We start from the raw sequence: 17,500 nt of genomic DNA, 5'->3' as shown, positions 1-17,500 counted from the left end.
TAGTGCCCTCACCCTCACCCTCGCCAGGTTAGTGCCCTCACGCTCGCCCTCGCCAGGTTAGTGCCCACGACCTCACCCTCGCCAGGTTAGTGCCCACGACCTCACCCTCGCCCTCGACAGGTTAGTGCCCACGACCTCATCCTCGCCAGGTTAGTGCCCTCACCCTCACCCTCGCCAGGCTAGTGCCCACGACCTCACCCTCGCCAGGTTAGTGCCATACGGCCTGAGGGCACAGGGCAAAGCCACAGGGCTGAAATCAGATGGGTAAAATATCAATCAACCAAGCAATCAAAACCAATCAACCAATTAACCAATATAATCTGTCAATCAGTCAATCAACCAAGCAATCAAAACCAATCAATCAATTAACCAATATGTGAATCTGTTAACCAATCAATCAAGCTTAATTTATTTAAATACTGTCCAGTAGACTTGCATTGCAAGGGGTGGTATGCATATGAATGAAATGGCCAGGGTGAAATAACAGAAAGATTGGCATACAAGTGCATGAAGGTTCTAGTCTTGTTGAGGTGGTTTGGCATACGAGGGCATAGAAGGTTCTAGTCTTGTTGAGGTGGTTTGGCATACGAGGGCATAGAAGGTTCTAGTCTTATTGTGGTGGTTCGACATACGAGGGCATAGAAGGTTCTAGTCTTGTTGTGGTGGTTTGGCATACTTCTGGACCTTTTAGTTTGTCACTCACGGGTATTTCTTAACCTCATACTTGACTGATTGGTGCACGGTAGATGTTGCATTAGCGCCACAAGCCACAAGAAGTGCTCAGCATCAGGATTAAGTTACTCATGTGTGCATGGAGATGTGATTACATGTGAGGAGCTTTGTGATTTAATGAAATCCATTGGTAATGAAATCCTTATGCTTAGGAAAATTCTTTGAATTTGATTAGATGAAATATCGTGGCAGTTCTTACACCAAGCTGGCCAAGGATGCACAATTGCATTAAAGTAATATGCATGATTTCATTAACGGGGGCGGCAAGACGGTTACATGAAATGAGACATTTAATCATACACATAAAAAAGAGTGGAAACCAGAATATAAAAAATACAAAATGATAAAAAAAGATTTTTACAGAAAAAGAGAGAAAGGCTTTTGGTTTTGTGTTTACACAAGCTTTGCAGTGCTGTTGGTTAATTCAGATTTGAATATACAAGACTGGAGGCCTTGATGCCTTGATGCTTGCTTGAATTTCATATTGTGTTGTGCTTGTTTTTTCCGATATCTTCACACCTTTGCTGTAGTTTCAGTTTCTGTACTGCACTGCCTGCCGGTCATTATCGGACATTATCCTGACAGGGCAAACAGGACCCGGACACTTTGTGTTGTGGCTGCATTAGCACCCCGAGCGTGATGCGTAATGCAGCCACACAACGCCGTGTCGTCCATTATCCCTTATGTAAACCTCCTACTCTGACCCTCCTCTGACCCCCCTCAGGACGATAGGGGACCGGATCGGAGAGGGCAAAGCCAGTGGCAACCTGGGCAACACGCTGAAGGTACTGGGGAGGTTTGACGAGGCTGTGGTGTGCTGCCAGAGGCATCTGGACATCTCCCAAGAACAGGGCGACAAGGTGAGTCCACTGCCCCCGCCACTGCCCCCGCCACTGCACCCGCCACTGCCCCCGCCACCCTTGCATCAGTTCACTGGTTTATACTTTCGTTTGTTTTGAACAGACAAGAAGATATAGAGGAACCTGAGAAGGCCTATGCTTCTCTCTCTCTCTCTCTGTCTATCTATCTCTCTCTCATGCTTGCATGCTTGTGTGTGTGTGTGTGTGTGTGTGTGTGTGTGTGTGTGTGTGTGTGTGTGATGGCCCAGGTGGGGGAGGCGAGGGCGCTGTACAACATTGGGAACGTGTTCCATGCCAAGGGCAAGCAGCAACTGTGGGGATGCTCGCTGGACCCTGGGGACCTGCCCCCCGACGTCAGGGACACCCTACAGCGTGCCACCGCATATTACGAGTGAGTAGCCACAACACACACACACCCTACAACGCGCCACCGCATATTACGAGTGAGTAGCCACAACACCCTACAGCGCGCCACCGCATATTTCGAGTGAGTAGCCACAACACCCTACACCACCCAATGCCCATCTCATCATCTAGTGACCCCGACGTCAGGGACACTGCGCCACCGCGTATTACGAGTGAGTAGCCCAAAACACCCTACAATGCGCCACCACATATTACTGTACAAGTGAGTAGCCCAAAACACCCTACAACGCGCCACCGCATACTACGAGTGAGTAGCCCAAAACACCCTACAACGTGCCACCGCATACTACGAGTGAGTAGCCCAAAACACCCTACAACGTGCCACCGCATATTACGAGTGAGTAGCCCAAAACACCCTATGCCCATCTCATCATCTAGTGACCCAGATGTCATCGGTGAGTAGCCACACACCCCCATGTTCATCGTCCAGTAAGCATCCAGTCCTTCATCTAGATTTGCATGTATATTCATTCAGCAGACGCGCTCATCCAAAGCCGCTCACAAAAATGATGAATAACATTCAAGCTACAATGCAGAGGACACATTAGACCTCATGCCAGCCTAAACAATCTACCGGTCTCTGTCATGATCTACTTATGATCTACTTGTCCCAGTCATGATCTACATGTCCTGGTCATGATCTACATGTCCTGGTCATGACCTGGTCATGATCTACATGTCCTGGTCATGATCTACATGTCCTGGTCATGATCTGCGTGTCCTGGTCATGATCTACTTGTCCCAGTCACAAACCATTTGTCCCAGTCACAGTCTTTTACAAGTAAGTGGACAAAACATGATGCCCTCCTCATCTAGTGAAATACATTGCAGACCTGTCTATCATACTGCCTACTACAAATAGACAACAGATGGAATCAAATACCCATCTCGTGAGCATCCAGTCAGTCATAATAGCCTAAAGTACCAACTTGTGTAACGCCCTGTTTATTATTGACCTACACCAAATACCCATCTAGTCCTGATCCCCAGTGATCCCAAATACCCATCTAGTCCTCTGCAGGGGACTTTGCAGCCATGATTGACCAAAGTGGAAGACAGGTTCCTTAATGTGTGTGACGTGCTAAACTAGTCTTAATGTGTGTGACGTGCTAAACTAGTCTTAATGTGTGTGACGTGCTAAACTAGTCTTAATGTCTGTGACGTGCTAAACTAGTCTTAATGTGTGTGACATGCTAAACTAGTCTTAATGTGTGACGTGCTAAACTAGTCTTAATGTGTGTGACATGCTAAACAACTAGTCCTAATGTGTGACGTGCTAAACTAGTCTTAATGTGTGTGACGTGCTAAAAAACTACCGTAGCCTTTTGGTCTGTTGTTGCCATTTTTCTCCACTGTAGCGAAATGTCACAATTACATTTATCTTTCAAAGCATCTTGCCACAGCTAATGGCTCCAAAGTAGAATCCACTTCCTCCTTACTCTCAAATGACTCTTTTTGCCACCACCACAGCCTGCCGTCTGCCAAGAGCATCACAGTCCCGCCCCTCCTCCCAGAGAGCTTAGTTTCCGGAATTAAATTTCCCATTAATTTCTCCCATTGACGTTTTGGAAAAATCTGTATCTAAAGAATTTTAGAGCATGTCTTAGACTAATCAGCTACGGCGTAACTCATAAGCATACAACATATAATTTTGAGTGAAAAAACGAAGAGAAAGTAAAAAAAAAGTCAAAGGTACAAGACTGTGTACATATTTTCATTTCCGAGCGAAGGAACTACTCATCCCATAAACCACCGCGCCTCACTGAATAATATATAAGCAATGCACGAACCAGCACGACATGCATTTTGAACAATTTCCAAACGCCGACAGCACGCAAACCCTTCCCTTCAAACAGTGATTTTTATATAGTGAATGTGCAGTTAATAGCAGTTATTTCAGGAGTAATCGTGTAAATAATAATGTTTTGGTATTAAATGTTATATTTACCATCGTGTATTTTATATCGTGTGTGTGTGTGTGTGTGAAAGCGGTTAACGTTAACGTTAGCAACATTGTGCAGTGCTTATCTGACTGCCATCCTGATGCATGGACCGGTGCATGGTCTGCTCTTGGACCACCAGTTTATTAACTTGTTGTGAATTATTACACAAAATGTTCATTAAATGTACGAAGAAGTATTTCTAGGTTAATGATTGATGATATGACTCGTACAGTATAAAGGCTACAGTAGCCTAGCTAATGTTAAACTAACTTTGTAGGTCTTGTCCCTCATGCTGGCCCTTACAAAACCCACAAGCTGACCCTCGGACACACAACAGTCCATAATGTGACCCGATTTAAAGTTTTCACCCCTTTGGACACTCTTAATTTCGTCCTTGAAACAGTGAAATATTCACAGGGCATGGACGGTTTGCTAACCATTTTACTGCAGTGTCTAGCCGGTGGTAGCATCCAGCTTGTGCTATCAGCTAGCTAGCTAGTTCAAAAGTGTAAGTACTTAATGAGGATTTACAGGGCTTTTTATGCCTCGACTAAGTTGATGTTTCCTATGAACAACAATTCATGTTCATAGAAACAACAAGGTCACTAAAACATAATATATTTCATACCTGTGTTGCAGCTTGTAGGCTAATGTTAGCAGCATTATAATGACATTCTAATGTCTGAAAGGCTAATGATAAGCCTATCGGCTACCTGAAAAGTTAAGTGTTTAAACTAGCATTTACAGTGTTGTATTTGATGGTGTATTGGCCCTGACTAAGTGTTATATATAAACCACAATCCTTGTTGATACAAGTACCAATGTTTGTCTAGAAAGTTTTTATTCACATTAAGATTTTCGCCATAGGCAGTAAAAGACTCCACCATCTTTGTCAATAATTTTTTCTGAGAAAGTTTCAAACTATGATCATAACGGCCTTTCCACCAATCAGAGGCATCACTGTGGGATTGTGGGATTGTTCAGGATTGTGGGTAATAAAGTACTTATCCAAGACCAGTGTTGGGAGTAATGCGTTACAAAAGTAATGTAATTACTGTAATATATTGCTGTTTGCGGTAACGCGGTAATGTAAGGCATTACAAAAAAAAAATCGGGTAATATTTACTCGGTACAAACTTCAGTAACGCACGTTACAATGCAGTTTAACCCAAAATTAAGCGCTTGTTTTGTTTTGATACCTATTCGCAAACACCACGCGAGAACAACAGAGGAGAAAAAATCCGCGCAAAATAGTAGAACGTTATCTCCTGATACTGGTTGAATATGACTGTGGCTGCAGCAGACTCGCAGGCGGACTCTATTTGCGGGATGGACATAAGCCTACGCTCATTATTTTCAGCTTGTCAGAGACAAGGCTATGAAGAACATAATAGTTAGTGCACTTTATGTGCGAAACCGAAAGATCTCTCAGCTCGCGAAATAGCACAAGTAAACATCTAAAGTAGTGCCACGCTAATCTTTTTGATTCTTGATAAAACACAAACTATGCTGTTGTGCATGTCAGCTTTGTGCTGTGAACTTAAATTGAAGAGAATAAAGGGATAGAAATGCAGAAAAAGATTGTGTAGCCTGGCAGTGCCACCGCTCCCACCACGCGCATCACGCACTTTGCGTTGGGCACCAAAGGACAGAGGGGGCACCCAAATGTAACCAATGAATAGTAGCTTTACTGCAAACTGCGTTTCACTCTTCATCAATAACGTTTACAATATCAAAATGCACTAACACGATGTTACATGCAAGTTTGATACCTTTTGGGTTCTCTCAATCACCACGTAGTACTATAATTGGTGGGTCTTCAATCATTCGTTTTCCAAGCATTTAGGCTACATGAAGCACATGATATGCTGAGTCGACTGAAACGCATTCCATTCAGATAGCTAGGTGGATACCAGGCTCATAATTCACTTGTATTCGCAAAACGAAATGTGAAGCAACATGTCATTGCATACTTCCATTTCCAAAGCAATGAAGGTTGCTTAAAACAACTTAACATTGTGCATAATATTGTTAATATTGTGCTATCAATGTAACTCAAACAAATAAGGCTTGTAAACAAGAGCTGGCAAAAGGGCATTATTTCAACGTAAAGATCAATGCTCTTAAAGTGACAGTGCACCATTTATAAGTAAAACAGCATTTCTTCAGAAATTAATGTTTAAAAATACACAGTAATGGTCTGTAAATAATAGGCCTTTTATTTTACTTTAGGTGTTTGAGTTATCATTTAAATGTCACTCACTCAAAGCCACTCACTTAGGGCACCAAAATGGCCAGCAGGCCACCATCTTGACATGTCTTTATTAAAAGAACCGTATGTAAAAATTGTATTTCAATTAATCATAAAATTGCCCTAATATATGTCACTAGACATTAAGAAATCATGTTCATTTTTAAATACTTATATCACTGACAACAGTAGTCTGGCCAGGATATTGTCATTTAAAAAGTGAAGTTGCAGCCCTCAACTGATGTTGATGTTGTCATGTTGTGTTTTGGCCTAATGCGCCACCCTCCACCTATCTACTAATCACAAAGTCAGTAGTGTTTCGGCATCAGGTTGCCAACTCTGCCAGTCAGGGGGGAGGGGAAGGGGATACACCGCTCTACAGTAATTTGAAAGTGATTGTAGTACCCGTTTTGGCCACAATCTTACATACGGTTCCTTTAAGCTTTGATTTACAATATAGTAGGCTCTCTATTGATTTTAATGATACTGTAACTTTAATAGGCCTTAAAGTTACAGTATTTCTATCACAATTTACCAGACTTTGACCTTTTGTCGGTTTTTAACATTCTGTCTATGATTGTTCCTTGTATTGCATTATGAGCACTGCGCCTATTGCATTCTACTGTTGCCTTAAGCCTAGCTCAGTCATTATGCTATACCACATCTCCCTCCATTGGAAGAGCAAGCTGCATTGAGCGTAACAAACTGCATTTAGAATGGCAAATCCATATTTCTAGATATTTTGGTGAAAGTAACTTAAAAGTAATGCAATAGTAGTGTAATGCCTTACAATTCAGAGACAGTAATATTATAATGTAACAAATTACTTTTAAATGACAGTAATAAGTAATGCATAGTACATTACGATTTTGAAGTAACTTGCCCAACACTGTCCAAGACATCACGATTAAAAGACATTTATCTCAAAACAAGGTTAGTGCCCCTTGAATTTTCGCCCTCTATATGAGCTGGTTTTAAGTCTACCATGTATGGTTACGTTTTTATGGCTTATACTTCAGTTGTCAGTGGAGAAATTGTATTGAATTCTTACTTCCGGAATCGGCTGTGGGCGGGACTGTGATGCTCTATGGCCATGTGACATTTGTTAGAATGTGATGGAGGTGACTTGGTTTATAGTGTGATGGAGGTGACTTGGGTTGAGCTTTGCTCCTGTGGCTTGGAGCGTGTTTTTATCATTTTATTATTTCTTTTTGAGGACGACGTGGTGCCACTCAGGGTCCTGATTACGAGAGCACTTCAGACGGACTCGTGCGGCGATGTGGCGTAGTTCCCTGCTGCCTCCTGCATCATTAGCGATCAGGATGGCGTCTGTCCGTCACTGGTTACAGTGAGCATGTGCAGCGGTCATTACCAGCCCCTAGCTGCCCTTAGGGAGATGCCACAGGACGTGTCAGCGCTGCACACACACCCTTACTGCACACACACACTTACTGCACACACACTAGTCACAGTCATTGTACACACACACACTTGCTGAAAATATACATGCACACACACACACACAAACAACTGCACACACACACACACACACACACAAACACATGTACACTCCCCTCCTGTGTTAGTGTAATTCGGTGACTGTTCCCCCTGTGGGCTACAGCTGAGCAGAGTGCAGGAATGTTTGCTGTAAAAACACCGTCACACACACACAAATACACACACACTGTCACACACACACACCCTCACACACGGCTGCTGGCTCAGGGATGTGCCAGATGAGGGCTGCATCAGGGCAAGATCTGAGTCCCACGCCAAGGACAGCTGATATGTGTTTACTTCCTGTCCTGCCCATGCCACAGTCAGCTGATATGTGTTTACTTCCTGTCTCTCCCTGGCTGGTGAAGCTCAGTTGGAAGGTCAGGTGTTTTCCAGTCCACTGTCACAGCAGTGCATGAGCTCTCTCTCTCTCTCACACACACACACACACACACACACACACACTCTCTCTCTCTCTCCCTCTCTCTCTCTCTTACACACACACACACACTCTCTCTTTCTCTCTCTCTCACACACACACACACACACACACTCTCTCACACACACAGCAGTGTATGGGCTGACAGTTGTAGCAGTGCCCTCTCTTTAGTCACTGGTCAGGTTAACCCATAGACTGTAAACAATATTAACCCTTTGAGTAAGTCTTATTAGACTGACACTGTACAGATGCAGAACTGTCAGCTGCTCTAGAATCACTGGCACCTACGGCCTCTTGGGTTTTATTGCTTAATTCAGTCCCATTCATAATAGTGGCCTGAGTGGCTCTGTGTAGAAGTCCATTCCACTCGGAAAGTGATCTGTATCTCCCCTCCTTTTTGAGCATGCATGTGTTGATTCCGTACTGTAGTCTGCAGGGAAGTAAACTAGTCAGCACTGATTACGTTCATGTTCAGTAAAGGAAGTAAACTACATTGAGTTGAACATTGATTGAACATTGAGTCTTTATTATTATGGTCATCGAGTCAACCCCTCTCCCCAGAATGAACCTGTCTCTGGTCAAGGAGCTGGGGGACAGAGCCGCGCAGGGCCGCGCGTTCGGTAACCTTGGCAACACCCACTACCTGCTGGGGAACTTTGTGGAGGCCATCAAGTTCCATCGAGAGGTAAGAGGCTCTCCAGAACACCTCTGGAGTTTGCGTGTCACAGTCCTGTCTTTAGTTGTGCTTTAGAACTCTAATGTTGTATTAGTTGGGTTTTTTATTCAATTTCTGTTCCTGTGTTTTACGTAGTTCCTGTTAACTGTTTGCTATAGGTGTGTTTATCTGCTGCTCGTGGGTCTCTGTGTTCTTCCTGGTTCCTGTGTCTCTGTGTTCTGTGTTCTGTGTTCTGTGTTCTTCCTGGTTCCTGTGTCTCTGTGTTCTGTGTTCTGTGTTCTTCCTGGTTCCTGTGTCTCTGTGTTCTGTGTTCTGTGTTCTTCCTGGTTCCTGTGTCTCTGTGTTCTGTGTTCTTCCTGGTCCCTGTGTCTCTGTGTTCTGTGTTCTGTGTTCTTCCTGGTCCCTGTGTCTCTGTCTCAGCCACGTTTACATGGACACTCTTAATCCGATTAGAAACGTAACAACGGCTCAATTGTAATAACATTTCTCATATAAACACCTCAATCGGAATACAAATGCCTGATCTGATTAGAATTTCAATCGGAATGAAAGAGGTGGTGTAGTCCGTTCCTATTCCAATTGAACAGCATGTATACGGTCAATCGGATTGCCTGCTGTATCTTCTCAAGGAAAAGTAGGCAACAACGGCTGTCCCGATCAAAGATTCTAAAGCGCCTGATCGGAATAGAACGTATCCCATGTAAACAGATGGCATGAATATTTCAATAAGAGTAGTTTAATCGGAATCATCGAAAAATGATCCTACTGAGTCTGATGATTGGTTATTAGCCTAGTTATTGGCTAAATCCCATTCTCCCCGCTAATGTCTAAACCCTGAACCCTAGAAGACTTCAGACACCACAACTATTTCTATTTCTGTTTCTGTTGTTTATTGAGGAGTTTTAAGCTTCCAGGATTCCCTTATGGTGAATTTTGAATAAATGCAGACATATGGAAAGTCCTCAGAAAGTCAGAGAGCAAACCCTCATGTTCTCCACTATTCCCCAGTGGGGCAGCGCTAAGCCCGCATCAACATACCGGATGGCATATCAAAGTATGTGAGTCCAGTGTGGAGCATGAGGCTGGGCCACTGTCTGTTTGTGTTCATGTGACCGCGAGAGCAGCAGCCCTGTCTTTCTGCCTCCTCAGGGTGCCCTCTAGTGTGCCCTCTCTAGTGACCTCTCTAGTGTGCCCTCTCTAGTGCCCTCTCTAGTGTGCCCTCTCTAGTGCCCTCTCTAGTGTGCCCTCTCTAGTGCCCTCTCTAGTGTGCCCTCTCTAGTGCCCTCTCTAGTGTGCCCTCTCTAGTGACCTCTCTAGTGACCTCTCTAGTGCCCTCTCTAGTGTGCCCTCTCTAGTGACCTCTCTAGTGACCTCTCTAGTGCCCTCTCTAGTGTGCCCTCTCTAGTGTGCCCTCTCTAGTGTGCCCTCTCTAGTGCCCTCTCTAGTGTGCCCTCTCTAGTACCCTCTTCAGTGTGCCCTCTCTAGTGCCCTCTCTAGGGTGCCCTCTCTAGTGTGCCCTCTCTAGTGTGCCCTCTCTAGTGCCCTCTCTAGTGTGCCCTCTCTAGGGTGACCTCTCTAGTGTGCCCTCTCTAGTGCCCTCTCTAGTGTGCCCTCTCTAGTGTGCCCTCTCTAGTACCCTCTTCAGTGTGCCCTCTCTAGTGCCCTCTCTAGTGTGCCCTCTCTAGTGTGCCCTCTCTAGTGCCCTCTCTAGTGTGCCCTCTCTAGGGTGACCTCTCTAGTGTGCCCTCTCTAGTGCCCTCTCTAGTGTGCCCTCTCTAGTGTGCCCTCTCTAGTGTGCCCTCTCTAGTGCCCTCTCTAGTGTGCCCTCTCTAGTGTGCCCTCTCTAGTGCCCTCTCTAGTGTGCCCTCTCTAGTGTGCCCTCTCTAGGGTGCCCTCTCTAGGGTGCCCTCTGAGTGCTGAGCATGAGGAGATGTGAAATGCATCATCAGATAGACTCAGCGCTGAGCATGAGGAGATGGACACAGACCATAATACTTCTCTCCCTTCCCTCTATCTCTCTTTTCTCTATTTTTCCTCTCCTTTCCTTTCCTCATGTTCTCTATCCTTTTTCCTCTTATCTTATACTCTCTCCCTCTGTCTCTCTCTCCATTCATCCCCCCCTCTCTCTCTCTCTCTCTTTCAGCGGCTTTCCATTGCCAAAGAATTCGGTGACAAAGCGGCAGAGAGGCGAGCTTACAGTAACCTAGGCAACGCTCTGATTTTCCTCGGGCAGTTCAACACGGCCACAGAGTACTATAGGTAAAACCAGGAGTGTGCTGCCACCTAGAGGCCTCTGGGAGTACCTCTCCTCCTGTTGACACTCACCATCACTGTGTATTCACTGTGCATTTGCCTTTGTACTTATGCTGAAAAATATATGAAATTGCTTTGTCATCAAACAACGTTTTATTTGACCTTTCTATGCTCCTCTACGGCTTTATTGACATATCCTTCTTCCTCCCTCTCTCTCTCTCCCTCCCTCTCTCTCTCTCTTCCTTTTCTCTATCTCCATCCCTCTCTCTCTCTCTTCTCTCTCTGTCTCTCTCTCTCTCCCTCCCTCTCTCTCTCTCTTCCCTCTCTCTCTCCCTCCCTCTCTCTCTCTCTCTCGCTCGGTCCCTCTCACCCCTCCCTCTCTGTCCCTCTCTCTCTTTCTCTCTCTCTCTCTCTCTCTCCCTCTCACCCCTCCCTCTGTCTTTCTCAGGAAAACGTTGCAGCTGTCTCGCCAGCTTAAGGACCAGGTGATGGAGGCTCAGGCTTGCTACAGTCTGGGCAACACCTACACACTGCTACAGCAGTACGAGAGAGCCATCGACTACCACCTCAAACACCTCCTCATCGCCCAGGAGCTCAACGACAGGTGAGACCCTCACCTGGACACTCACCCCCCTCTCCACGTCCTCCATGTCCACCTGATGAACTGCTCTCTCCACGTCCTCCACAATTTCGATGTTCTTATTTAGGATTTTACTAGAAGGACAAATGCTTTAGAAGGTTACTGAAAGTGTATCTAGATTGGGAATCCATGCTTAATATCGCCTTTACGAAATTAATTTCCCTAAAAGGGCTAGACATACTGAAATTCTTGAAGAAAGAGATTCTGGGGGCAATAATGTATCTTCTCTTGGCCTCTCTAGACATTTGTTTATGTCATTTGTTCTTCTTTTGAGATGTGGACTATTTGAATGGCCCAGACAGTCACCCATTTCAATTCATTTCATTTTAAATTAATTTCATAGCAGTTCAATTCAATTAAATTCAATTCAATTCAATTCAATTCAGTTTAATTCAATTCAATTCAATTCAATTCAATTCAATTCAATTCAATTCAGTTTAATTCAATTCAATTCAATTCAATTCAATTCAATTCAATTCAATTCAATTCAATTCAGTGCATTTCAGTTCATTTCAGAGCATTTCATATACAGCACCATCAGCAATCAACATTGTGTAAGGGCATTTCATTGTGTCCAAAGCCTGAACTTATTCCTCTCCTCTCCTCCTCTCCTCTCCTCATCTCCTCCTCTCCCTCCTCCTCTTCTCCCCTCCTCTCCCCTCCTCCCTTCTTCTCCTCCTCTCCTCTTCTCATCTCCTCTCCTCCCCTCCTCTCCTTCCTCCTCTTCTCTCCTCCTCTCCCTCTTCTTCTCCTCCCCTCCTCTTCGTCCTCCTCTTCTCCCCTCCTCTCCCCACCCCTCTCCTCATCTCCTCTCCTCCCTGTCTCTCTCTCTCCTCTGTAGGGTTGGTGAGGGCCGTGCCTGCTGGAGTTTGGGCAACGCTTACGTGTCTTTAGGAAACCACCGGCAGGCTCTCCACTACGCCCGCAAACACCTGAACATCTCCAGAGAGGTGAGACACACACACACACACACACACTCACACTCACACTCACACTCACACTCACACTCACACACACACATTCACACTCACACACACACACACACACACACACACACACACACACACACACACACTCACACACACACACACACCTGAACATCTCCAGAGAGGTGAGGGCCACACACACAGACACACACACACTCACACACTCACACTCACTCACACACACACACACACACACACACACACACACACACACACACACACACACACACACACACACTCCTGAACATCAGGTACAGGGCCACACACACACACGCACATACAGCACTGTACAGGTTGACAGATTGAAGATGGAACACTACAACATTACAGTAGCCTGACGAGCCAGACCCCTATCAAGATGTAGCGATGTGGATCAAGATGTAGGGTCTGGGAACTCACCACTGGCAATGCTCAATCAAGATGTAGGGTCTGGGAACGCACCACTGGCAGTGTTCAATTCGAGGGGCGGGATAAACGGTTGTCTTTCAAATTACCCTTGCACGCAATAGGATAGCGCTACAACTCATGAGTCCCATGCGTTTTCCCACCAGTGGAGCTAGTTGGCTAGTTGAAACTTTTGTTGACTAAAAAAAAAGCTTAACTGGAGTTGCGCTGTTCGCCAGCAGCACCATCCATCTTCTTTGTTTTCAACTAGCAGGGAATTCATGCACAACCGTCACAACTCTGCCGTCATTATGTTAAGCCCGCCCACCGACTCTATACACGATATGATTGGCCTGATCGAAGTTTGATTTTTCCAGCTCGCAAGTTAACAGAGAGTTGCTAGACTACCCGGGCTGCAAATTACATTTGCTGCCGCTAGGGTGCGTCTAGATTTCTGCGTCTAGATTTCTCATTAGAGCAGTTATTGGAAATATCAGCACCCACAAATAGCTCTTATCCAATTAGATTACTCAGCTCTAATCCATTGTAGCTTGATTAAGATGAGATGAACTTATTGAATACCTCTTCAATATTTTGACCTTGTAATGTCGTTGCATGAGATGTTGCATTCACGATTCCTCATGTAAACCTGTCGGATGCCTTGGTGGTATAGAGAGAGGACTTGAGTGAGATTGTGTGTGATACTACTGTAGATTGGTGACTGTAACAGGGACAGATGTGTTGATGTGTGTGTGTTGGAGACTGTAACGGGGACAGATGTGTTGATGTGTGTTAGGGACTGTAACGGGGACAGATGTGTTGATGTGTGTGTGTTGGAGACTTTAACAGGAATAGATGTGTTGATGTGTGTGTGTTGGAGACTGTAACAGGAATAGATGTGTTGATGTGTGTGTGTTGGAGTCTGTAACAGGAATAGATGTGTTGATGTGTGTGTGTGTGTGTTGGAGACTGTAATGGGGACAAATGTGTTGATGTGTCTTAGGGACTGTAATGGGGACAGATGTGTTGATGTGTGTGTGTTGGAGTCTGTAATGGGGACAGATGTGTTGATGTGTGTGATTCCAGATTGGAGACCGGAACGGGGAGCTGACGGCTCGGATGAACGTGGAACAGCTGCTGGAGGCCCTGGGAGTGAAGGAGGCTGACCTGTCGCCCTGCGGCTCCGAGTTCGAGATGCAAGGTCTGTGTGTGTGTGTGTGTCTGTATGTGTGTGTGTATTAGAAGGTCCGTGTGTATGTGTGTGTGTATGTGTGTGTATTAGAAGTTCTGTGTGTGTGTGTCTGTATGTGTGTGTGTATTAGAAGCTGTGTTTGTATGTGTGTGTGTGTGTGTGTGTGTGTGTGTGTGTGTGTGTATTGGAAGGTGTTTTTGTGTGTGTGTGTGTGTGTGTGTGTGTGTGTGTGTGTGTGTGTGTGTGTGTGCGCGCATTGGGAGGTGTGTGTGGGGGCAGACCTAACATCTGGGCACATTTATGGCCACTTCTAACAGTGATCATTACTGCGAGTGAATATTTATTATGACCGCCGCGCAGCGAAGCGGCGGTCATATAGGTTTAGTCAGATTTTTTTTTTTCTTTTTCGCATGCCCAAATTTCAGTCAATGATTCCCGGGACACTGAAAGACCGGGGTACACGAAACTTGGTGGGCATGTAACCCCACATGGATAGCATGGAACCGTCGTTTTTTGTTTTGATCTGTAGCCCCCCCGCTGGACTGGACCCCCGAAAGGAGGGTAGGGCAGACACAGTTTTCTGTGAATATCTCGAGAACCGTAGGGTTTAGGAGGACCATTTTTTATTTGTATGTTGATCTCAAGTGGCCATGTCAACCCATTCCATAACCACTCATTTCATGTATAGCGCCACCTAGTTAAACACAAAAAAGTAAAAATGAGGTGTTGTAATCGCAGGTATCTGTGACCTAACATAGTCAAAACTGCACGAAATTGGAAGTGTAGGATCATTATGACACCCTCTGAATGCACGCCAAGTTTCGTGGAATTCCGTTCATGGGGGGCCACACAATAAATCATTTATGTTACTATACACCAACTAGCCTGTAGGTGGCCGGAGACAGTTTTCTGTGAATATCTCGAGAACCGTAGGGCCTAGGAGGTCCACCTTTTTTTGTATGTTGGTCTTAAGGGGGCATGTCAACCCATCCCATTACCACTTATTTCATGTATAGCGCCACCTAGTTAAAAATTAATAAGCAAAAAATCTGGTGTTTTCATCACAATATCTCTGGCTGACAAGGTCAAAACTGCACGAAAATAAAAGTGTAGGATCATTATGACACCCTCCGAATGCATGCCAAGTTTTGTGTACTTTCGTTCATGGGGGGCCTTACAATAAAATAATTTATGTGTACATTTAGTGACGTACACCAACAGGGATTCCCGGGACACTGAAAGACCGGGGTACACAAAACTTGGTGGGCATGTGACCCCACATGGATAGCATGGAACCGTCGTTTTTCGTTTTGATCTGTAGCCCCCCCGCTGGACTGGACCCCCCGAAAGGAGGGTAGGGCAGACACAGTTCTCTGTGAATATCTTGAGAACTGTAGGGCCTAGGATGACCATTTTTTTCCGTATGTTTGCCTCCAGGGGTCATGTTAACCCATTTCATGTGCACACATGTGCCCAAACAGATACACACACACACACATACATTCACAGTAATCATACGTATGACACATACTCACATAGTAGACATATGTATGCTTGCATGCACAGGCACATACGCAGGCACACACACAAGCACGCACACACACACACACACACACACATACACACACACCCACACACATAACATAAACATGTACATGCACACATGCACACAATTCAAGAATTTCTCAGAATTATGAACAGGCAAGATGGAGGAGGGGTTGTATAAAATGAATTTTACATGTGAAATCTATGCACTAATCATGTTTTGGTACTTGTTGTCTAGCAGATACCAGTGAGAATTGAGTGTGGATAATGCAATTTAGTGAGACAGTTAGAATCATATAGGCCTTTCAGCGTGATTTATTTTTGTGGAAAAAATGTGCTGGACTGGGCGGCGGTCATATTTTGTACCGCTCTGCGGTACATCTAGTTTAATCAACATTCATCTTACATTCATTATGAGGCATCATGTATATGTTATAACCTTTTATGGACATGTTAATAAATGTTTATGGACAACGGGTTCATAGAACATGCAAGCAATGTTTTCCTTTTTAATGGGTGAGGGTACTCTTGGCAGTCATGGCTGGAGTCCTCTTTTTCCACCACACCCCTGGGTGGCGACAACCCCCCCCCCCCCCAACCACACCCCTGGGTGACGACAATGCCCCCCCCCTTGCCATGTGATCTCACTCAGGGGCAGAACACCCCTCCTGCCAGCATGTTGAGGCTACTGCCCTCACACACACACACACACACATACACACAGATGGCATACACTCACAGTAGAGTCACAATGATGATCACGCCACATCTCAGCTCTATCCACACACACACACACACACACACATACGTCACACACATTCCACATAGTCAGTAAGACACTCAGTCACTGTCAAACACACACACACACACACAGACTCTCACTCACTCTCCAGACTGACAGTAATTATCAGCAGTGGAGGGAGAGTTTATGCATGCGTGTGTGTGTATGTGTGTGTGTTTACGCCGCTGTCATGGCAGAGGTAAGCTCAGGTCAAGTGCTTTCCGTGGAAGCTGGATTACTGGAATGTTTTTCAGTTCCATCGGGGCCATTCATGATGCCACTCCAGGGTGTGAAGTCTGTTCTGTGCTGTGTGTGTGTGTGTGTGTGTGTGTGTGTGTGTGTGTGTGTGTTTACTCTTTCACCTTCAGGACGTGAAGGGCCTCAATCCTGGTGAAAACTAATCAGCCTATCAGAGGCACCTCTCAATTCTGTGTTCCGAAGGTAAACTGTTCATTGGCTGGCTCTGTGTTCCGAAGGTAAACTGTTCATTGGCTGGCTCTGTGTATGAAGTCAAATGGCTCAAGTGAAATGGATTACGATCAAGGAGTGTACCTTTAATGAATCCAAACTCATGTCTCTTAGTGAGGGGGGATAATAGACCGAACCTTTAACCCTTAGAACCCGATTGACGCAAAGTGCGTCAAAAAACACACCCTTTCTTCTCTGTTACATTGCTCCGGAACGGTTCATCGCAGCGAGATGAAACCTTTATTGCACGACAGAGCAGAAGTGGGGCTTTCCAACGAGACTACACACTTGTCTGTACGATCAAGTATGAAAATTTAAAAAAATCATGAAATTAAATCAAATTGCATCATATTTACAGTCTATACTTCTCTGCATTCACCTGCACACACATTACTCTAGTTTGAATTACTCGCGAACCGTGATCGCA

The 17,500-nt window shown here is 45.1% G+C and overlaps 1 protein-coding gene across 1 annotated transcript in view; it reads left to right on the top strand.

Moving 5' to 3' along the window:
* Window positions 1–17,500, top strand: part of gpsm1b (G protein signaling modulator 1b) — a 64,380-nt gene that overhangs the window by 18,597 nt on the left and 28,283 nt on the right. Inside the window, exons 3-9 of the mRNA XM_076283463.1 lie at window positions 1,457–1,592; window positions 1,841–1,983; window positions 8,710–8,833; window positions 10,968–11,083; window positions 11,526–11,681; window positions 12,559–12,667; window positions 14,174–14,288. Of these exons, the coding sequence (XP_076139578.1) occupies window positions 1,457–1,592; window positions 1,841–1,983; window positions 8,710–8,833; window positions 10,968–11,083; window positions 11,526–11,681; window positions 12,559–12,667; window positions 14,174–14,288 (899 nt within the window). The remainder of the gene's footprint in view (window positions 1–1,456; window positions 1,593–1,840; window positions 1,984–8,709; window positions 8,834–10,967; window positions 11,084–11,525; window positions 11,682–12,558; window positions 12,668–14,173; window positions 14,289–17,500) is intronic.

This window comes from Alosa pseudoharengus, unplaced genomic scaffold, assembly GCF_046254945.1.
Source record: "Alosa pseudoharengus isolate Yale_2024_CS ecotype anadromous, Long Island Sound unplaced genomic scaffold, YU_APseudo_1.1 YU_APseudo_1.1_scf_14, whole genome shotgun sequence".
NCBI classification, from domain to species: Eukaryota; Metazoa; Chordata; class Actinopteri; order Clupeiformes; family Clupeidae; genus Alosa; species Alosa pseudoharengus.
Note: the sequence above shows the minus strand (reverse complement) of the source record. Positions and strands in the feature narration are given on the sequence as shown.